This window comes from Thermobia domestica, chromosome 9, assembly GCF_964235325.1.
Source record: "Thermobia domestica chromosome 9, izTheDome1.hap1.1, whole genome shotgun sequence".
Classification (NCBI taxonomy): domain Eukaryota; kingdom Metazoa; phylum Arthropoda; class Insecta; order Zygentoma; family Lepismatidae; genus Thermobia; species Thermobia domestica.
This window is the reverse complement of record NC_137462.1, coordinates 95310207-95334086: the sequence shown is the minus strand read 5'-3', so window position 1 is coordinate 95334086 and position 23880 is coordinate 95310207. Positions and strand designations below refer to the sequence as shown.

Genomic DNA, 23880 nt, shown 5'->3' with positions numbered 1-23880 from the left:
CCGAACAGATCAATGACATAAAGTGACCTGGTGGAATCCGGAAACAAAATGCGATAACTATGTGTGAGGTTACTTAAGCAATTCTAACAAATATAATTCTACCCTCTTGCATTACTTAAATATGATTTTCTGTCTCGCTTGTTTGCGTCTGTATGTATCAAATATTGCCCTGAGAGGTAACTACAAGGTTTATCAGACTTCAAAACCGTCAGAATCACAAAATAAACAACATATTACTCTTATGGGAGATCGTCAAATTTTATCGACCTGTTAAACTTATCATTTAGAATATAAGAGACACTGATTATCCAGAATCCTGTTTTGTTAATTCATTTTGTACGAGCTATCTTCAACAACCATATATAGAAAGACGACTAAAAATGAAATTATGTATAATTGATATATTCATAACAATATTTTGATTAAGAAATGTCACTTCGAGGATCAGACAAATAAATATACGACCTCCAGCAGCGAACATCATTAATTAACTACAACATTCTGCGGTAATGTTTCCGTTCTGATAATTAGGCAGCACTTGGGTCTTTGTGTCTGTCCGGATCACTAAGTCACACTGAGTCTGAGAAGCAAGATCTAGATTCGGATGACCTGGATAAAAGTCGTAACCCAAGAGACCCAGTGATACATGGGTTACTGCTATGAATTCGTAGCTGTGGGGAGTTTTCGGCAAAGAACTCTGAGCGTGGTGCTTGCCAATGACCATAATATCTCCTATCAATACCGAGATTATGGAACAGTAAAGTCGTATGTTCACACTGCCCGTAAGTATTTGGTGTGCCCCGAATGGAGAGGGTACAATTACCTTCTATAGCTTAAGAAAAGTAACTTCTTCATTGTGTGTCTCTTCTGAACTACACCTGCTTAACAAAACTCATAGGTCTGCCCACTTCTTTCACTGCAGAATGCAGCGATACGGGGTAAAACTAGGTCTGTAAGTGCGTGGTACAATTCGAGAACAATCAAGGGGTCCATTCTGTGCTAGGAAAACGGAAAACACCATGGTTGATTGCTGATACTCGACCGCCCTGAACCAAGCCCTCTAGGCATGCGGGATCCCTCACTTCATCCACAATACTTACCTTAGGCACTGTCTCTCATTGAACCATATGATGTTATACCACTGTTGCAGTGTACCTCCGCGGTGAATGGTGGCAATTCCATGCTGGAGTGTCCGACTATACGGGTTTGGCAGTGCCACCCATGTAGGGTGACGGCTTCCATACCAGGGGACACGCACGATACGACGGAGTATCCACTAGATGCGGCCAGTGTTGAATAGACCGTGATTTGTTCCACTGTTGCTCTCCTGTTTCTGGTGACCATAAGTAAAAAATGTCGCCAGTTTCGGTTATTATGGGCTGCGGGACGCCCGGTATGGAGTCTGTTGTAGCCTATGACGCCTTCATCCACCAAATCGACACGCTCTGGACACGATTGCACGTGAGAAGTTGAATATCTGCACCATTTGCGAAATCAACGTCCCATGCGTCGGGCACCCGCCACGATGCTTCGTTCCATTGTTGCCAACTCATGACGACAATGCGTTTCACATAAATCACTCACATTGCCACCTCCTACAACGTCTCGCACAACTGCATTCGTCATTCAGTCCTACAGGAATCGTGGAACACACATAGTGAACGCTTGCGAATCAATGACCTACCATCGCACGAGTTTCGCATATTGAGTACAACTACTGAATTAATTAAATTCTTTTTCCTTAATCTGTCCTTAACTGTAACTACTGAGTTAACCCTTGGAGGGCCAAGCTATTTAGCATACGCTGAGTGCCAAGCGGAGTACAAAATGGACCCCAGCATATTTTTTAATGTATTTGGTCGTGAGAATTTTAAAATTATTGTATAATATGTAAATTCTGAAATTTATTTAAGACGTTTGGTAAGTTTTAAGGAGGATAACGTTGGGCTAACATAAGTATAATACAATTTCAATATTTTTCATCATTCTTCTCAGGGTTGATTAACTTACGAAGCAGTAGTGCTAGGCCAAATGTGAAATAATGTGGACTGCAAAATTCAATTTTTCCCACTGAGTGCCGAGTGGGGTACATTTTGGACTCCAATCAAGAAATGGTATTTTCAACGAAAGATAACAACTTCTATACAAAAATTATTTCATTTCCTTATTTTTTCATTTGTTAAAACCCAGCTATAAGAAAAATGAAAAATTAACAATCAATACTTATGGAGTTATCATAGAAAATATAAGTGGGGTACAAATTGTATCCCGCTTGACACTCGAAGGGTTAAAGGTGGATATTAAATACATTTCAGAGTAAATATTATGAATATTTTCTTTCATGTATCATTGATGTAGAAGAGTGTTTAAGAATAAAGTAATAACCATTAAATCTTTTTGTATGCATACTTAAATTTTACACCCATTTTAACACTTTTATTTTCTGTTAAGAATATTAATAGTATTTTCTGTTAGGAATAATAATAAACAACTTGCTGCGTTTGTAAAATGGTGGCACCTTGGTAGTTCTAACCAACCCTCTGGTTTCTTCTGATGCTTTTCTTCTCTACATGAGCCGGGCCTGTCTTTGTCCGAAATCCAGTACCTGCTAATTCTCTGTTCTAAACAGAATCTGATAAAATGCTTCAAAAGTTTTATACGGAAGTTGATGTCTTCTCATATATGAACTGTTGTAGTAAAATAACAAAAAGTCTTAATGCATGTCTTCCCGGAAAAATTCCATAACTGTGTCAAGAAATGTCATGTTGGAAATTGAGACCCTATGTACTTGCTCTAGAAACTAAACTTTCGAAATATGCTGGAAACTTGCTCTTTTAAAATACCAGAAGGAAACAAAGTATTCATTCTTAACTCAAAGTTGTGTGGCTCTTTAAAATACTTGCGTTATATCAACTAACAAAAATTACTATTTGTTCTCCCTTTCTCCGCGTATAATTTCAGTGCAGTTCTCGCAGCGCCGAAGTGAAAGGAAAGGGAACTACGCTGCCTGTTGGTAGATGGTTTGCATACGGCATAGCTACTTCAAATGCCAGGTGGATTACTTCTAACGCTAGCGCCATTAATATCGTGAAGTTAGATACAAGGATACGTGAATACATAGTTCGGAAGGACACAACCGTAAGTTGGGCTAGCACTTTGAATAGAAAGCCTGAAGTCAAGTGCAACTTTATATAACAGGCAGTGAATAGTTGTTATTGTGCATTATCCTTTTTACAAAGGTATCGTCGTTATAACCAAGTTTTGCGAAGTAGACAAGTGTTCGGTATTGCTCAAAAAGTCTTTCCGAGTAATTTGGTGGTTAGTTGGCTAATTTGGCAAATACATATGGTAGTTAGATTGACCTTCCGTGATCCATGGAAAAGGATTTTCTCTCTGGTTCTCTTAAACATATTAATTTTTCTGTGAAGAAGTCTATGGCTGTATATATTATACGGAAGATTATTAATTCAAATTGAAGCACCTATACTTGAGTTGTAAAAGGAATGAGCAGTTTTATACCTTTGGTAAATTATCCATTTATATACATTGAATATACAGTATTATATTTGATAAGCAAATCGACGAAAATAGTAAGTTGTTGATTGATAGATATCAGATATTTAAATTATGCTAAATTGCTAGAGTTTGTAATATCTATTTTTCAAGTTTTCGCATAAATAAAAATTTTGAATCATATGCAGCCCTTTCTCCCAAAAAATAAAAATTAGTAAATTCATTTCATTTAGTAAAACGAAATATGATGTTATATCTATTTGAATCTCTTCCTAGTTTGTTTAGCTTAACAAAATCAGAATTGCATTACTGTAATGACTTTCAGTCGATTAACATTTTCAGTGTAGTGAGTTTTGTAGGACCATTTTACTTGTCTTGAATTCACTTCCAAACAACGACTCCTCTACGGCTATTCATAAGGAAGGGGTACGTTGCAACGGCTGTGATTCCAGTCACACAAAAACATGTAACTCAATAACGCAACGAATTTTTAATAAAGAAAATCTCAGTAATTTTTCGTTAATACTCGAGACGAGTACATTACTTTCGATACTTGGTTTGGTATCGTCTATATATATACAATCACAATCCGCCGCGAATTACATGACAGGAACTTACTGGGTCGTGTTGCACGGGCCAAACCGCTCATCAGGGACAATAACGCTTTCGTACACCGCAAATGGTGCCGCGACCATGCAACTTGGACCGTTGAGGACTGGAAACGTGTGATATGGTCGGATGAGTTATCCTTCACCCTATTCCCAACCACGGGCCGTCTTTATGTGTGGTGAACGCTCAACGAAGCTTATGATCTGCAGTGTCTCCGCCCAACTGTGAAACATGGCGGCGGCTCGGTGATGCTGTGGGCCGCAATATCATGGTTTTCATTGGGTCCTGTGGTCACACTTAGCGGACGAATCACTGCCAACGGTTATGTTGCAATTTTAGGAGACCACTTGCATCCTATGGTCCGGATGTTGTTCCAGGACAATGATGCCATCTTCCGGGATGATAATGCACCCATTCACACAGCTGGCGTTGTTGCAGCGTGGTTTGAGGAACATCGGGATGAAGTTTAACACCTCCCTTGGCCCGCCCAATCCCTAGATCTCAATATAATTGAACATTGGAATAATTGGAAACACGACTCCGGCGACGATTTCCACCTCCATCCTTTCTCACAGAACTGGCCGATGCCCTGCACGAGGAATGGTGTAAAATTCCACTTGCTACAATTCACGACCTCTATGCCTCCATCCCACATCGCATCAAGGCTATTCTCAAGGTGAAAGGTGGCCCGACACCATATTAATCTGGTAAGTTGCAATTTCGTTCAGGTGTTTCCATTTTTCTGATCACCACCTGTATCTATCTATCTGTCAATATATATACACAGATGATTGATTAATTCGTGTATCAATTTCATTTGTTCACTGTGCAAAAGTGGTATGAGGTAAAGCCGTGCAATTTGGTGTAACTTTAGACGAAGGACATAAGTTTTGTTTCGCCATAGAAGTATATCACTTGTACTAAAGATTTAAGAGAAATAAGGTCAAAGGTCAAATTTCGATTTTTTTTTCTTATGGGATTGTAATGGTAAGTTCTGAAAGAGCCTGAGAAAACGTAAATCGAAGTGAGAACAAAGAAAAAGCTGTATGTTATGATTCTATGTCGCAAGCCGGCCAAATATGCGTCAATCAAGTATGATGGTCAGAGGTCACTGTCAGATCAAGGTCACAGGTCACCTTGAGAACCCATTTGACATGATGAGGTACGTACATTGCGTTGTATTCAGTGTATTGAAATGGTTTCTCGTATTCAACGTATCCAAGATATGTTGTCTGTATCAGATAAAACGTCCAGTACCACTAACATGAAAGCGGTTGGAGATAAATGAACAAAATAAAACACGTCTAACAAACCACATACGGTATTTATTATTCCACGGCTCGAGATGCTACGGAGGAAAAGATTATTAAAGGAAAAGTGATTGCAAAAGAGGAAATCTAATTCTTAGAATATTATCTTTCCGATCCCCCTCCCTAAGTGTGGAAGCGCGAATGAATGGTAAAATCTCAAATGAGAACCCCATGTTTACTAGCAATAGGTATGGTTTGTCTGAAACACTTGGGTGTACAAGTGACTGGTACTGTAATAAATAAAAATAAGGTGAAATTCAAGTTTAATACCCATTTGTATTGCAAGAGGGATGGGAAGAAAGAAGCAACTGAAATGCGAAGCATAGGTTTTAATAAAACACTTTTGGAACTTGCACACAATTCTCCCGCCCTTTCGCCCCAATTAACATAATGCAAGCAAGATGTCTGGGAGGCATCTGCACCAGCCTGATCCGTTTCGTTACTGAGGATCACAACTGAAATTACCGCTGAAAGTTATTCGGAATGTAACTGTTTACAAAATCTCAGTGACGCTCATTTCTATCACATTCAAGGAGACATAGAACGACAAGAATCGAACTAGTATCGTGCAGACGACTGTTGAACAAAACCAACGTTTGTACATATTGTTCTATAATTGCATTGTTCAGCAAATTTCTTCGCATTACAGTTGATTCAAAAATGAAATTATTGAGTTTTACGTCCAACGGTTATGTCGGTTAGGCTAAAGGAGACGGTGATGATGAGAGATGAGTGAAATGGTGTAATGAAGAAAGTGAGAGGAAACGGGAGATCCCCGCGAAAACCCACGCACACGGTGTTTGTAAACCACTACAGTTGATTCGTTTTTAGATCATATCTTTGCATGCAATCAAAATAAAAGGTACGATTTAACAAGAATTTTACCTACTTTTTTCTCATTAAGGAGATACCTATCTCCTATAAATACACATTTCAGATAATTGTTGCGTAGGTACAATTTGCAAGAACTAACATTCTCATTTGCTATTTAAGTGTTCCTTCCTGCTTCACTCACTTACAAAGGGAGGTTAGAGCAATAATTTTCTAGAAATTAGATTTTCTCCTTTGCATTATCACACTTCATCTAATCATCTTTTCCTCTGTTGTAACACTCTCGATCCGTGGAATGATAAATGCTCTCTGTAATTTCCTTTTCGAAGTTTTGTTCTGTACATTTATCTTCAATTGTTTTCATATTAATGGTACTGAATGCTTTTTCTGATACAGGCACCATGTCTTCGTGGCCATTTTGAATACGGTGATCGATATGAAAAATATTTTGCCTTAACGCTTTTTAGTTTTTAGAGAGCTATCAAGCGAGGTTTTTATTTCAAATTTTAAAGTTGGCCCCTGGGCTCCCATGAAGAGCGGCCCTGGAGGACACCGTTACAACACAATTCGATTTGCCCCATGGCATTTCCAGTTTGAGTTTCTGTTTTTTTAATTTATGTTCAACTGTTTATGAGATATCTAGTCTAGTAAAATTAGTGAAAAATAAGGCTTAACCTAGGACTAACTGCAAAAGAAATGAAGCCAACGCCAATTGTTTTGTTTTATGTTCTTGTTGAACATAGAAAAAGTATAGAATAATCAAAATTGTTACTTTCAATATGGCGGTCAGTACACCTTCAAATAAATGGTATATATATATATATATATATATATATATATATATATATATATATATATATATATATATATATATATATATATATATATTACATTTCCATTTATTCCTTCCTTGTCCTCAAAACAAGATTTAGGAGAGTTCAGAATACTTGTACCTTGACATTCTCCGCATGCGGCAGTGCAAACCATTTGTTGTTTTCTGCAAGTATTTTTAGAATCACAATCCCGTCGAGATTACATCTGATGGCCTTTAGAATATTTGCAGGAGCTGGAGGTACGGACATTGGTATCAGAAGAAACCTATCTTCAACATGTTTCCTCTGGCTTCAATTGCTTATCTGATTCAATCCATTGCTGTACTTGCATATGGACAAACATCACTTGTGGATGGGTAGCATTTAGCTTCAAGTACACACAATTGTGCTGATATTGTTTAACAAAATATTTGGTAACGCAAGTTCTGTAAAGTATCAGTTGATTTACAATTGTACAAATAAACTAGGACCTTTTCATCTGCAGCGATGATGTTCTTAATGGTGGACGAAGAATTTTGGAATACTCTTGCTTGCTAAAGAAAGAGTTCATCTTTAATTTTCCTCAATGACACACATTTATCTATACCAAGCAAATGCGATGTTCTATTACATCCAGCAATCGCATGAATAAATGGAAGGTGACTACAAGTTTCTTCACTGATAATAGATAATACACGTTCTATGTCCCAAATACGTTGTGAACTGGAATCGTTTTGTCCGTGTGATCTGAGATACAATGGTAATCCACCTACTCTTGCAAAATAAGAAAGTAATATCTAAATATCAGTATCTTCTGCATACACAAGTGTCTTCATTTTTCTGGCACATTTAACACAAGTTTTTACAATATTGACACTCGCGTCGTTAGTAGCATATAGTGTTTGGAAGCCCTCTACTGGTAGTTTATCACTCAGCATGTTTATGAAACGCTGCATATTGTTTGGGTTTGCGAAGAACAATTCCTTCTTAGAGTGAAATGGCATGTCCCCAGTAAATATAACTTGAACTTCTTTTATTTCCATTGATTGACGAACATGAGTTGTGTCTTTTATGCTTGGTCCAAACTAATAACCGTCAAAAACAATGACGGTAGCTATGGGGTAGATTTTTTTAAAGGCAAACTGCACATAGCTAGAACATAGAATTAAAAGTCTGTCTTTCTTTTACCGCCATCCACAACGACTTGTTCTGCTAGTAATGTTTCACTTGATTCTTTCAATTCATTTCCTACCATCTTCCACAACGCATCTGCTAATGTAAAGTTACCTTTGGGACTTCCCAATACCTCTATCTCGTACTAATCCTCCTGTAGTTTTGATGTTTGTCATTAGAGTCTGTTTAATCACGAGATCATTAGAAAGTCGTGCCCAGTAAGGATCACTTTGTCAGGTGATGTGATAGCCCTCAGAGAACAATTTTTATACGTCCGGATGCTCATCTTGTAGCCGAATCTTTTCCTCTAGATATAGATACACTGATTTCAGTAGAGGTTGTGGCCACAGGCTGCAAAATATGGAAACATTTCTTCACAGGTACTCAAATGCAATTTCCAATCCTCTGTCCTTTCCAGTTGATAAATCTGCGAAGGATATCTACAAGTTTCATGTATTGAATCCATAGATTGCTGGTACGATTTTCAGCTGCCAAAGATGTTTTCTTATCCTTGATAAGACTGTGAATTTCCTTCAAAAGTTCATGTGAAATAAGTTGGAAGGATTTCATCTTTTTTACTCATAGCCATGTTGATACACTTCTTTACAGCAAACCACATACCCTTTGGAGCATTATGTTCATTATCAAGCAAGGAAGTGTTACTTGTTAAGGTGCTCTGCATAATCACAGGTGAACTTCCGTATAAAATGGTTTTCTCAGATAGAAGTATATTTAGAACTGCATCTCTTAAGAAATAACCTCAGAGTTCTCTTGAAACTACTTTACCACTTATCATGTGAACTATAGTGTTCGGCGCTTACACTAACTGTAAATCTCTTTGAACCTTGTTCCACTCATGAGATGCCCAATGCAACCCAAGAAACTCATCAGTAAGTGAAAACTGCCTAAATACAACACTATGGAACTAAGGAAAGTATCTACAGAATTATCATGCTTTCAGCTTTGCTCTCCACCAAAGAGACCAATATAAAGTATTTCAGTATAAATAAAACCAATATAACCATTGCACAATACATTCAATCTGCACCGTACTGAGAAAAATATAATTTATTATTTTAAAATGTCACAAGTTAAGAAAAAAACGGTATATCAAAGTTTAAAATTATCTATGTTATAAAATTATTGAAAAACATTTCAACTAATGATAATAATAATGATTTTCAAAGCAACGGAGCACATATGTTTCTATGGAAGTTCTATAAACAGCAAAGTTTTTTTAAACATATCTGCGCCGCTATTTAGAACCTGTGGAACACAATTAATTTCCTTTATAAATTTAGGAGTATGAGCCCGATTTTAATGATACGGGTATCAAAATGTAGGCTAAAGAAAGACGAACAAAAATTAAGCAGAGAACTTCCACTCTAAACTTAATAGTTTTCTCGAAATAAAATGAAATAGCTATATATATTTAATTTATTTGAAGGTGTCCTGGCCGCCATATCGAAAGTAGCCATTTTGAGGGTGTTCCCCTAAATAGATTCTTCTATACGGATTGTATGTTCAATAAGAACATAAAATAAAAGTATTGGCGTTGGTTTCATTTCTATTGCAATTAGTCCTAGGTTAAATCGTATTTTTACTGGCCTAATTTCCATGGAAAGATTAAAATGGGCAATCCTATATATATATATATATATATATATATATATATATATATATATATCATAAATACTAGTTACATATGCCATACATTCCCAAAAGGCGTTTGCCCGCGTGACTTGATGATTTGCTGTAGTGAGTACCATACAAACTACCCATCGGCATCTCGTATTTCGTGTGTATAAACTGCGGATATGGCATGTTCCTACTAGGAAACACAGTTGCTATTGAGTTTTGTTCTTAAACCTAATTTAATCCTCAACTTACCTTTGTAGCAAAGGTCAGTAATAACCATGAAAACTCATGAAATACTTCTTTTTCGATCTTGCACTATGTTACATCGATATTCGTCTGTAGATGATGGCCCATAATTTTAAACAATTAGTTAGGATGATCTACACTTTCTCCGTGTTAGCACGCTTCTTCAGTGAACACCAAATACATGACTCTCGTACAACCTTCGGGATCGCTCTTTCTCTCCGTGATATATCATGGTGTTAAAGCAAGGATGTTGAACTTGTGGACGGTTTGCTGCCTCGTTTCCTGATAGATTCACTGTTGATTTGGTCACATGTAATCATCCAGCGATAACACGTTGTAATAGTCAATTCTCACAGACCTTCAAATTCATGAAATTATTTAGTTTCTGATATGGGTTGTGCAGGAGATTGTCATCCATGTTTAATAATATCACAAGCGCACGATCTCGAACTGTCCTACTATCTGTAAAGTTTGTTTGGGAAAGACCCATCACATATATTTCCAAATCAATATTTTTTCTTCGCCATTTTGCTTACTACAGCACACTGAGTGCGGTACATAACAGCTAAGAATTTGATACATGCGTTTGTAGAGTGTTGTACGTCTATAAAGGATGGTTTGACAGCTGTCACTATTTGATATTTGTCAACTGAAACGTATCAATCTTTGAATTATGAAAGAAAAACTGAAAATTAAATATGAAATCTAATGTTAATTTTTCTTTGCTACACATTACAAGAAAGAGCTGATAAGGGATTTTGGGCAGTTTAAACAAAATAATTTTAAAAGTCTGGAAAACATCAGATATTACAATCTTATTAAATACAAGAAAATATACTTTGGATTTTGAAGAAGAGAGCGAGGAACGAAGAACTGTTTATATATATGCACTTTTGTATATATATTTCTCAGTAAAATGTCAACATTTCTGCAAAAATTACAATAGTTCTATCAAAAAGAAAGCTATAAGTCTTCTACTGAAGAAGTGTGTGCATGCAGAGCTACTAACAATGGATGATAGTACTCACATGGACATTGAGACCTGAGAATGCAGGGTCCCCAGAAATATTGACGTACAAATCCTTCCTTACAGAAACAACTTTGGTGGCAATTGCCCGGTTTATTGTAGGGTTTGTAGTAACACGTTTCAACAGCGTTTCCCAACCTTTTTCAACTTGCGGCACACTACGGGTGTTACTTCGATTCTCGCGGCACACTTATAGATATTATTATTTGTAAATATAAAACACAGTGGTATTTTTTTTGTGATTATTGATTTCCTCACAAAGAAGAAAGCTCTTTCACTGTTTTTTCCCCTTGGTAAATCATTATGCTTATTTTTCATTCTAATTTAAAAATAGAAAACAATTGCAATGAAATATTGGACTCTGATTTCTAAAAATACGCTTTCTTTTAAAAAAACTGTATCCAACCTTTTATTAAGAAGGAAAATCACTAAATAACGAACAAACAAACAAATCTCTTTTACTTTTAAAACACAAATGTAGGTAATTTGTCGAAAGGATTGAATATTTTAAATTTCCAAGTTACGAAATAGTCTGCAACAATAAATAAGCAATAATGGTCATTACAATTATAACATATACTTTTTTCAACATTATAAATGTACAGAACAGTAACCCGGTATGAAACTTAAAATTGTAGATTCATAGTAGAGGTTCATAGTAATGTGAAATACAAATATACTTTTTCACTACCTTTTGCAATTTTATTGCTATAAAATTAATAATTTTGTTTCGATTCCTCGCGGCACACCAGCAGCCCATTCACGGCACACCAGTGTGCCGCGGCACACCGGTTGGGAAACGCTGCGTTTCAACATTGTATGGACCACATAAATTGTATACTTCATTTTGAGGACACACTTTGTAATGAAAAGTAAAAAAAAGAAGAAAGTAACATAATATCATTATTAATATTTAATGCTCTAAAATGAAAAGTAAGTGTGTTCATTTATTAACTAAAATTCTTAGACCTATTTAACAAACCAACACAATTCTTAATTGGAATGCAACTAAATCAGTATAATTTGTTTATTATGACAATTGAGTTAGTTATGAAGTCAGAGTATAATAACCTTTAGAACAACGTGATGTAATTGCAAAATTCAGAAAGCTGCTCTTTTCGCAATAAATCAAATATTGTCTAAATTTTTGAGAAACCAGAGGTACGTTTAACATTTGTGTACCCAAAATATTTGTGAACTTCGATTTCACAAGGGAGATAGAAATATACCCCGAGAATTATTTTCTTTTTTTCTCATAACAAATGTGTTTCTATCGATGGTATCGATTTTCTGGTTATGCTAGATGTCTTTAGTTTCACGATACTTATTATGCTCCGCTGCTAAGGAAGACAGTTATCAAAATAACCAACAAAATTAAGGAATAAAGGAATGCGAAAAGGAGGCTGACGCACACAGTATTTATCCACTACTCGAACTGGGCTCGCACTATGGATCTCACGCATTATAGATTGAACGCACCGTTAGACCAGACCAAGCGGAAAGTTTAAATATAATAATAACGTATTTATTTAGAAGAATTACAAAGTTGTAACTCACAAGAAGACAAGGGAGAGTGCTTAAAAACATTTGACGAAATCTATTGTTTTTGCTTTTAATAATTCTTCGAAACTGGTAAGATTTACAATTCAATCCGGTCAACATATACGTGTATCTCAAGGAAAGGATTTACAACTGTTATACCATAGAAAGGAAGGCAGATAGAGATATAAAATTTAGTAAAATACGAATATCAGCCGATTAATATTGTTCCATATACTACGCAATACTATCATCTTAACAATGTTTTTTGATTTGATTTTTTTTTTTTTTAGTTTTACGTCTCGTTCAGCAGCGAGGCTATATGAGACGTGTACCTACTGATTAACGTGGAATCCGAACCACATGACCTCCCACCGGGAATCGAACTCGGGTCTCCCACGCCAAAGGCGAGTGTGCTAACCGCTTAGCCACGAAGATCCACCATCTTAACAGTGTTTCCAATCCAACATAAAGTTCATTCTTTTTCCAAACAGCACTACGTCAGACTTTTACAAATCTTAAATCTATGTATCAAACGAAAACACGCAATACCACATTTTTTGTTCAGCGTTGAAAACTGAGGACACTACAATGTTGGAAATATTCAAATTACGGAGGCCTGTACAACAGTAGTAACACAAGTGAGATGGACGGGGCATTGCATATCCGCATAAAGTATCTTAGTGTCGAACACTTCGTTCATGATATGAGGAATTTCTAAGAAGTATGAACAAAGTACCAAGATATGAAAATTCGACTTGTTTCGTAAAGCTTTATTTTATAAAGTACTTAGAGAAATTTCACATCTACTCGATAGGATAGTATACATAACGCTGTTTACAGCAATTTGATATTTCAGACATTCCAAAGATATGATAAAAATTGTGAACGTTTCAAACACTGCTTATAGTAAATCATGTAATTCTGATACCTTGTAATAGCAATTACGAAGAGCAGTTACTGTAATGTCAAAAAGCAAAAGGAAACAAAAAAAAGTTGTTCTAGTCTCTCCGAAATACGTCATTTGCAGAGACCAGTCTTTTCCCATTCTTCCCATACCTGCGGAACAGTGTGAAGTATCAAATTATATTAAATAGTATTATGATTTTTAAATGTTTGACAAACTATCCACGTAATTTGATGCTAAGTACCATGTGGCTTCATTTGTATCCAATTTCCGTGATGCAATCATTACTTGCTTTTTTTCATGCTATCATTCTTGAAGTTAAGGCCAGTCCGTTCACCCATTCACCACTATCAGCTTGTGAGTGCCGAGTAAAAGTGATACCGAACAACCGGAAGTAACAAATTTGTTTGATAAGCCATTGCGTGTGAAAGAGTTTCTTCAGTTGGTGTGTCCTGAGGAAAAGTAATGTCAAGGAAGCGGCACTAGTAATTCTTGTATGAGAATGTATTTTTTTCATTGTATGATACAGACACAATGTGCTTATACGGATAGAAGACGAACCGAACTCGTGTTACTGTATAGTACTGTACTGTTAATCATTGTTTTAGCAAAACAGCGGGACGAATGAAATAGACAAGTTACTATAGAAGTTCTTTACGACAAACAAGTGTTAAATGCCCCAAACCACCGTATTCCAAGTGCACGTACTGAAGAGAGACAGATGTACATGTTGGCTGAAATTAATGTACACTCATATCCAAAATGATTGTCGCATATCTATAACTGTCTTCTTGTAAAAATATAATTTGATAATGATTTTGCAGGGTATTTTAGTACTGATACTATGTGTATAATCGCGAAATGTATCTTTGTGGTAAGTTTCGTATGAAAAGAATTATAAGTACGAAAATTAGAATAAGTAAAACAAAATGTGGCTAAATTTTGGACATGAGTGTACATCCACAGCACTGGCTCAAAACTTCAGTGTTAAATACAACGTCACACTAGTTCCACAAGAAAGAGAAATTTTATCCGTACAACGTGCTCATTTGGCAGGAATTAATAGACGATGATCCCGAGTAATTTTGTAAAAAAAAATATGTTATTAATATAAGTATGGTAATGTTGTGTTAATCAGCATGTTTCAGTGATTAGAGCGCTATTTGTCTGTGTGCCACGTAAACAGGTATAATTGCAGATACTGAGTGACGCCTATCACCATATGTTTGTTGGAGGCAATACACAACACTTAGATAAGCTCAATGTCTTTGCGGGAATGTTAGGTGTTCGCAAAATTGAGCCTGTCTTTTTGGACGGTACCTTGAAAGGTGAGAAGCGTGGAAACTGTGCAAAATAATCGATAGGAACTTGGTAAAAGCCCACTCCGTTTTCCAGGTTGACGCCTGTTCTGTCCATTAGTGTAGACCGTTGATAGTTGACACACTTTTTCATTTGTCACCTATAACTGGTGATGTAAATTTTCTAGAGAGAGAAAGGAAGTATTGGCACACTCGTTATACTTTCTTCCACTAATTAAAACAATGTGGAATATTATCAGTATTATACTATGGGAGCTACACGTGTGAAAATAACATTAAGTGAAATGTGTCAACTGACCCCGAGTCTGGGTTGGTTGACACACTGTATAGGGTAAGTAGACACACTCATATATTGAAATATTTTGTACCTATTTCTTTCATATTTAGTGTATTTCCAAATTATACATTGTAGTTAATAAGTACGAAAATGACTACTAGGACTATTATCTTAAACAATTCAATGCAAATAATGCAAATGGAGTGTTAGGTCTACTGTAGGCAACTGAAAACTTGTATACTATGAAGGCTAACGTTCACAATTTCTTTAAAAGGAAATGTGTTCTGTGCTTCCTACCTAATAAGCACAACAAAAAATATTATGAAAACGGCGTATTCTCCCTACAACAAAATAAAGCTGTAGATTGGAATAGGCATATAATTGACCTTACGTTATTCTTTTCATAATTAGAACACATCAAAACAGAACAAGATGCAAAATATTGTGTATAGCTAACGTAGACGTACTACCTATTTCACAACAAATTAGTTTAGCTACATCAAATCACAAAACGTTACATACATGTGATTTTCACTCAGACACATCGTCCATTGAATCACAATTATGTCACAAATAGAGTTAGTTTCTGTCACACAAGCCTCGTGAGCCCAGTTCTTACAACGTGAGCATTGGATCCATGATTCGTTTAGTTTATTATTGGTAAATATAACGATATTTTGCAATCTGTACTTCTTGTGGTATCTTATATAGATTTAATGACATTAACAAAGGAAAATTTATTGTTTGGATATGTTAGTTCTCCACCTCCACTTCCCATTTTACTTTCCCCTATTCTTCAATGAATGTTTTTGAAAAACAACAGTTAGTCTCCTTCTATCTATATTACATTAGAAAAAATCATTTCACCGTTCCTGGCTCTGTCTGGCCTTAAAAAATCATATTCTTCCTCTTGGCATTTATTACTTTCAAACTCTTCTACTGCTTTAGGAATGCAAGAAACATTGTCCTTCGTTTCAATGCTCAGAAATGCAAGACAAATATACAGCAAACATTCCTTTAACGTCCCTCTCTCTGTCTTAACATTATGTATTTAGGCAATAAAATAAAGTGTAGAAAATAATGCTGTTTTAGACAAGAAAGTAAAACTGCTAAATCGGAAGTGTTTTGGAGGGGAGATGGTAAAAAGTGCTGGTTGACATAAAGCGAAGTGAAGTTCCGATCAATAAATATAGGCGTACAGTACCAAACTGAAAGAAGGAAATATAAAACATCTGAAGATGAAACAATACTCACCATAAGCCTTTACAAAATACATTCAAAATATCTTTCATCACCACTCTGGGTTGGTTAATGCACGTGTCAATCTACCCCAAGCTTTTTGTGTCGACCAGCCCCATCGTGCTATGTCAGCTTATTTGCTTCCGTAAACTATGACTGTGAGTCATATACTGTTTATCTCAATGCCTATTGTAGACGAACTAGTAATCTTTGAAATCCGTTGTTCGTTGTTTTCTTTATTAATATATTACTACCGCAAATCACATAAAAACTAGAATTACAAAAGTTTACTTGCCCTTTCTAAAAACGTTTTTTCCTTCTCAACTCTTGAAATGTTCTCCTATATCCCTGAAAGTACAACAGCAACTGCGTCGTACGTAGCCATTTTTATGACGTGTGTATCGCGTGTACCAATCGTTGAACCTGGATTTAATTTGCAGTGTGCCAACCTACCCCTGTGTCAACCAGCACCGGTCTCCCTATTATGACCATAAATGTGATTATATACCGTATGAATTTCCTATACCTTAGTCACCGAGGCACTTTTCCTAGCACGTTTTCCTGATGTAGCCCCTTCCAGTCTTTTTCTCTGGGGGTAATTGAAGGCTTATGCGTAACATAGTTTGAAAATAAAGCATTTCCAACAAATTATATTTTCACTGCCTTGGTAATTTCTTCAAAATATCTCATGATCGTTGTATTCGACAGTAAAGTATTTTTGATAAATATTGTTTCGTCCGTGCTATTTTTGTTATTACTCTCGTACAGGAGTCAAAAAGTTGGATGTATTTGGAAGCTTGTGATACGCTATAGTCTGTAGTTTGTAACACTGAACATGAAGTGTAGTATTGTATGTTTTCGTTTGATATATAAATTTAGCATCTATAACAATCTGACGTTTTGCTATTTTTAAAAAAAATATATAACTTTTTGTAGTGTTGGCAATACTCTGTTAATGTGGTAATATTGCAGATTGTGTAAACCTATGCCTTCCTGAAAATATTTGCATGGTACAAAATTCCATTTCTCTTTCTGACAGTTTATAAGATACCACATGTGTATTTTTTTTTAGTGGCAAGCGTTAAATGAATAAATGATTCTTCGTTCATTGGAGTTGTAATTTCCTTTGCAGCACCGAGGTTATATGAGATGTGAACCTACAGTTTAAAAGAAAGTTTGAACATCCGTAATGTGTTCAAATTTCAAGGTTCTCGCACCTGGAGTTGAAGCCGTTCATCAAGTATGTGCTCGCTAGCTACCAGACCGCCAGGGAAAAAATCTGAAGCAAGTACAAACACATTCGTCCAAACCATGTCAGTTGTCTAGTGCGTGTTTGGTGCACGAGGCCCCGGACATAATTCCGGATGGAAAGCCATAAAATATAAACCAATAAAGGTGGTTCGGATAATCCATTAAACTGTAGTTCGACGTCTTACGTAGCCTTCGTGCTAAGAAGCGACTTTAAACTTAAGCTTTCCTCATGTAAAATAATTATAGTTGCGCCGTTAGGTTGTTTTACTTTTGTTAATTGTTTTACTTTTGAATTTTGGTTTATTTACTTTAGTTTTAAAATTTTCGACTGATTTAGACTTCTGTTGTATTTAACGCGAAACTATTTAAGTTTCTATTTACATAAAGGTGTGAACTTTTCATTTGCCTTTAGGCCATTGATGTGATATTTTCATCTTCTACGACAACAAACAGAATATCTACAAACGCTCCAGTCTTCGAATACTTTTAGTTAAGAGGATGTAATTTTTAACACAAAAGCAGAAAAAACTACAGTATTTTGAGCAAGTTGATATTGAAAGGAGATCGATATATTAGTACTTTTGCTTCAGAAGATATCGATTGTGATTTCTTCAGTCGAAACATTCATTAAAATTATATGTAAACAGTATTATGAATTTTGTAAAATAAAAAAAAATAAAAACTAGATATACTGTAGTGTATATAGAACATAGATACACAAGTGGAGTAGTAATGTACGCCAGAGTAGTTTATTGCAATAAATAATAATAATAATAATAATAATAATAATAATAATAATAATAATAATAATAATAATAATAATAATAATAAATGATATTGCTGATAAAGTATAGCCACATGTCATAAAACTCTAACAAGTCTACTTGGGTGCTTGGAATAAGTAAATAAATAAACAGAAATAGATGTATGGTACATTTGTTCCTTGTTGGTGCTGCAAGGTTTAAAGAAGTGTATCCATCCATTTTCATAACTGTCATTTTTTCTCTAATTATCCAATTGGATATGTTCTAAAGAACTTTGCTAATGTACACAATTCATTTGTTTAAAAAAAAATACCAAAAATCTTAGTGCTACCATACAGTGCCGGATTTAGGTTTGATGGGGGTCCTAAGCTATTGAAAGTAATGGGGCTCTTTATAAAATGTTTAGCTTTCTTTCTCAGCAACAAAATGTCATTTAGTTTTCATCCAATCTTTCCACTTTCTATTGCTAGGAGTCAGCAGCGAGCAGTTAAGGAAAATGGCGTTAAATGGAAGGCAGAAATATTTCTGTGTGCTTCGTTATCATGTAATCAAATCTGTGATTAGTGTACACAGTGATTTCTTCCTGTGGGGTTTTGTAAAGGATCATGTTTACGTACCAATGCTTCCAATAACAGTGATTGGCCTGTATGTCAGCATCACAGCAAGTATTGCTGATATTGACCGGAATATGCTGGAAGAGGTTTGGTAGGATATTAGATTGTCGGCTTGATGCGTGCCGCGTTACGCGAGGTGTTCACATAGAGCATTTGTGGATATGTTCCAAGAAAACTTCGACGATATACGTACCTTTCTTAACACGTGTTTGTTAGTTTTCACACATTACATTTCTGAAATCGGGTCCATTATTTGACTTTCAGTGTATATAGCATTATTAATATAACTAACTAACTAACTAACTAACTCTATGGCCTATGGAACCCGGAGGTTCAGTGCCACGTTCACAAAAGCTCTCCACTGACTTCTATTCTTAGCGAATTGGATCCAGTTTCTACTTTGTATTCCTATCTCTGCGAGATCCATCTTAATATTATCCTCCCATCTGCGCCTAGGTCTTCCTAATGGTCGTTTTCCTATGGGTCTACCAGTCAAGACTTTAAAAGCGTTTCTACTTTCTTCCATTCTAGCTACATGACCTGCCCACCTAAGCCTCCTAGACTTGACGACCCTAACAATGTTGGGTAAACCGTATAAACTATGTAGTTCCTCGTTATGAAGCTTCCGCCATTCCCCATTCTCGTTCCTCTTGGGTCCGAATATTCTTCTCAGGATCCTGTTCTCAAATACTTTCAGTCTATGTTCTTCCCTCAGAGTAAGCGACCATGTTTCGCAACCATACAGAACAACAGGCATGATTATCGTTTTATATATTTTAAGCTTCAAATTCCTCGACAGAATTCGCGACGACAAGAGATTTTGAACCGAATAGTAACACGAATTCCCTGCTTTTAGTCGACATTTAATTTCTTCGTGAATATGATTTTCGTCTGTTAATATTGATCCTAAATATTTGAAAGTATTCACTTTATCAAAAGTATTATTTAATATTTTAACGCCTCCACAATTTGCCGTATTACGGTCCCGACGCACTTCCATGTATTTAGTTTTCTCTGCATTTACTTCTAAACCCATGTCCCTGCAAGCGTTTAATAAGATCTCTGCATTTATTTCTACTGTTCTCCTATCATCCCCTATTAAATTTACATCATCAGCATATGCCATAACCTGGTGAATGCCGTTCAACTCTAGGCCCTGGTTGCTATCTTTGATTTTCCTTATGGCGTATTCCAGCACAAAGTTAAATAATAATGGCGACAACGCATCTCCTTGTTTCAGGCCATTTTCGACGTGGAAGCTCGTGGACAAAAATTTTCCTACCCGGACTTTACTTTGGGATTCACTTAAACATATCTTAATTAATCTAATTAGCTTTCTCGGTATTCCAAGCTCTGTAAGAACGTTGTATAATGTTTCTCTCCTAACCGAGTCGTAAGCCTTTCTAAAATCAATAAATAGTTGATGTACCGGGGTATTGTATTCCCACTTCTTTTCGAGTATTTGGCGAATGGTAAATATTTGGTCGATAGTTGATCGATTTCGTCTAAATCCGCACTGATAATCTCCAATAATTTCATCTGCGTATGGGGTCAATCTTGCTAACAGAATATTTGAAAGGATTTTATAGGATGTTGACAGAAGAGAAATGCCTCGATAATTATTACAGTCAGTTTTGTCGCCTTTCTTGTGAATTGGAACAATGATTGACTCTTTCCACTCTTGTGGCAATTCTTCCTTGTTCCAGATAAGGAGAATGAGTTTGTGTATCTTGTTCCACAATTTTTCGCCTCCAGCTAAAATTAACTCAGCCGGAATTTCATCTACACCCGGAGATTTGTGTTTCTTTAATTTCTTTATAGCGGCTTCCACTTCTATTCGATTGGCGATTATTAATATAACATTATTTTATAAATTACACACAATACAATTATAGTTAGTAGAATATACTTACATATTATTGATATCTTCATAATAGTCCACATTGTTCATTGGGACAACAGACTTTTATAAACCCTCAAATAAATGCCGATTTTATAAACAATTGCAAAGGGAAAGCAGATTGGTGACTCGTAGTAACGTTTTCTTATTTAAAATGATATTGTGTAGCTCACTGCGTTTCCACATCTTGATTACTTTTGTCTATTTTGAAGATATTACAGAAAAACTGTAAAATAAGCTGTAGGTTTAATTTCGTCCCAATTAAGCCTCTTGCAGATCTTTGCTTCTTTCTGCACCAGCTATGATCAAAGCTCAACTCCATGCTTTGCTACTGTACATGGAGGTCGCAAAATTTCTAATTTCAAGTTCTTTCAATTTAGTTTTTTTTTTCTTTTCGTAAAGTTTCAAGCGTTTCCAGAGGTCCAATATAGATAAATACAGTCTGAATATAGGCCAGGCTTAGTAATTATTGCCTGAAGCTCAACTCCACTTTTAACCAATCATGTGAGTTTTTTCAGCTTTTACTAGAGTAAGTCAGGCTGAAATGGAATGCAACCCTCGGAGATTACACGAGGTGTAGCACGACGCAAATTCGCTGGAAAGCATCAAACATCGTTGAAAAACGTCACTGTTAGACTAAAATGATTATAAGACCTATAAATATTATACGTAGCTCCTTTTTACTGCAACGTGAGATTACCTTGTGTAGTAACTAGTGTCGATAGGCCTAACACATTCAGACTGCTGAATATTAAGGGTCTTCACTACAGCAAAATTAAACTAGCGCTAATTTTAGAGTTTTCTGTAATATCTTCTAAACAAATAAAATTATTCGAAAAGCAAAAACGTAGTGCACTAGACAATATTATTTTGCATGTGATACCGTTATCCCAACGCACATATCTGCTTTCAATTTGTAACTGTAGATGGGTTTAGCATTTTATGCGGATTCTGTGAATAGTGGCACGGCGAAAAGAAGATTGTGGTAATGGTATTATATGCAAAATCGTATTGTCTAGTTCACTACGTTAATGCCTTTGGAATATTTTTATTTGTTTTAAAGATACACAGAAAAACTCTAACATTAGCGGTAGTTTCAGTTCGCTGTATTGAAGGCGCTTAACTTACACAAGACAAATTCAATTGTGCAGTTCTGAACACAACAATACGTAACAAAATACAGTGGACGGTTCGTCTATAAAAGCGAACGACTCATATGCCTCAAAGGAATGATGCATGCTCCTCTTCTCTCCTTTTGTAAACCATTATTGACACTATATATCACTGTGAAAATGTGGGCAAGAATAATACTTCTTGACACTACTTCTAATACGTACAGCGAAATAACTATAATTTCGCACTATAAAAAGTATCGCCAAGTAAGGCTGTAATTTCTTGGTATTTTCATATTCTTTTGCGAGCAGGTCGTTTCATGTTTCCTTCTTAATGAATCCACAGTTCCCAGCCAAATTTCTAGTCGTATTCCAAAGAGTTCGAGAAAGGGTAGCGCTAGAGTTCTATCAGCATACAAGTACAAGATACCGTACCACTTATACTGTAAAGTTTTATTAAAGTAGCTAAATGTAATGATTGGGAAACAGGGTAATCATTAAAAACGGGGCTCTGAAACAGGAGTCCCATTACAAGTGTGGTTGGGAAGTAGGAGCCCATTACATGCAAGGCTGGGAAACAGGTGCTCCATTACATACAGGACTGGGAAGCGAGGCCCCATTATGAGTGGGGCTGGGAAACGAGGCCCTATTATAAGCTGAAGTGAAATCAGGGACCCCATTACAAGCGGCCTCTGAATCAGTGGCCTCGTTACATACGAGACTGGAAAACAGAGACCTCATTTCAAGCAATGCTGGTAACGGGACTCCATTATAAGCAAGACTGGGTAACTGGCCCTATTACAAGCAGACTTGAGAAACAATCTCTCATTATAAGCGAGGCCCCATTACTAGCTTCATAAGAGCCTAGTAATAACAGCATAAAATACCGATGTTGTATGTGCATTTTATCTAATTAACTTTCTCTTATTATTTGGAAATTATATTACAGCCAATTTTTATCTAAAATAATTTTGTGGTCCCCAAGAGAGTGGGGCCCTAAAATATAGCTTGTTTAGCTTATACGTAAATCCGGCTCAGATACCATGTTATCTCACTTCTATACGTAAATAATTTAAAAGTATAACGACTGTTATGACAGCCCTTATGGGCCTGGGCCGCTCCAAGGCCATCTGTTAACGACTGGGTGAACTATGTTCAACCTAGTGACGAACACGCGGTGAGCGTGCTGCGTTGTTTTGCCTCTAACAGGAGCGTTTCTACACCTAATGACAGTCATGTCATTTATTCATGTGACTCTCCAGTATGCCTCACGACGCTAGTCGGACGCTGAGTATTGGAAACCACCAGCCGTTCGGGGTACGTGGATGTAAGTCTAAATCTCCAACTACTAGACTGTGGTGCTTTATACATGTTATAAGTAAATACGTAATGTTTAAATACTCTTAGAAGAAGACTATTTAATTGCAATATCTAAAGAAAATGTTTGCGAACCTACCTGTGTGTTTCTCGCACTCTTCTGGAGGCAGACATTTACCATTGATACGCATGAATCCTTCCTTGCAGAAACATCCTGATTTACATACAAATTGTATAACCCTATCTGTGTCCATGCAGCGTTTATCATATTTTTTTGCACAAACACGATATTCTTCATTTTCTGGGCAATCTACATTTGGAAACAGAAAAAAATTGCTTAAAAAGTTTCTCGAAATAACAATAAAGGCCTATCCTATGATATATATATATATATATATATATATATATATATATATATATATATATATATATATATATATATATACGTATTTGTTTTGAGCTAAAGGGCATTCACTCCTCTG

General features: G+C 36.0%; 1 protein-coding gene across 1 annotated transcript in view; it reads right to left on the bottom strand.

Annotated features, from left to right (window-relative positions):
* Positions 1-487: 487 nt before the first annotated feature.
* LOC145660942 (SCO-spondin-like) overlaps positions 488-23880 on the bottom strand; it is a 70137-nt gene continuing 46744 nt past the window's right edge. The window contains exon 6 of the mRNA XM_081726382.1: positions 488-732. Within this exon, the coding sequence (XP_081582508.1) occupies positions 488-732 (245 nt within the window). The remainder of the gene's footprint in view (positions 733-23880) is intronic.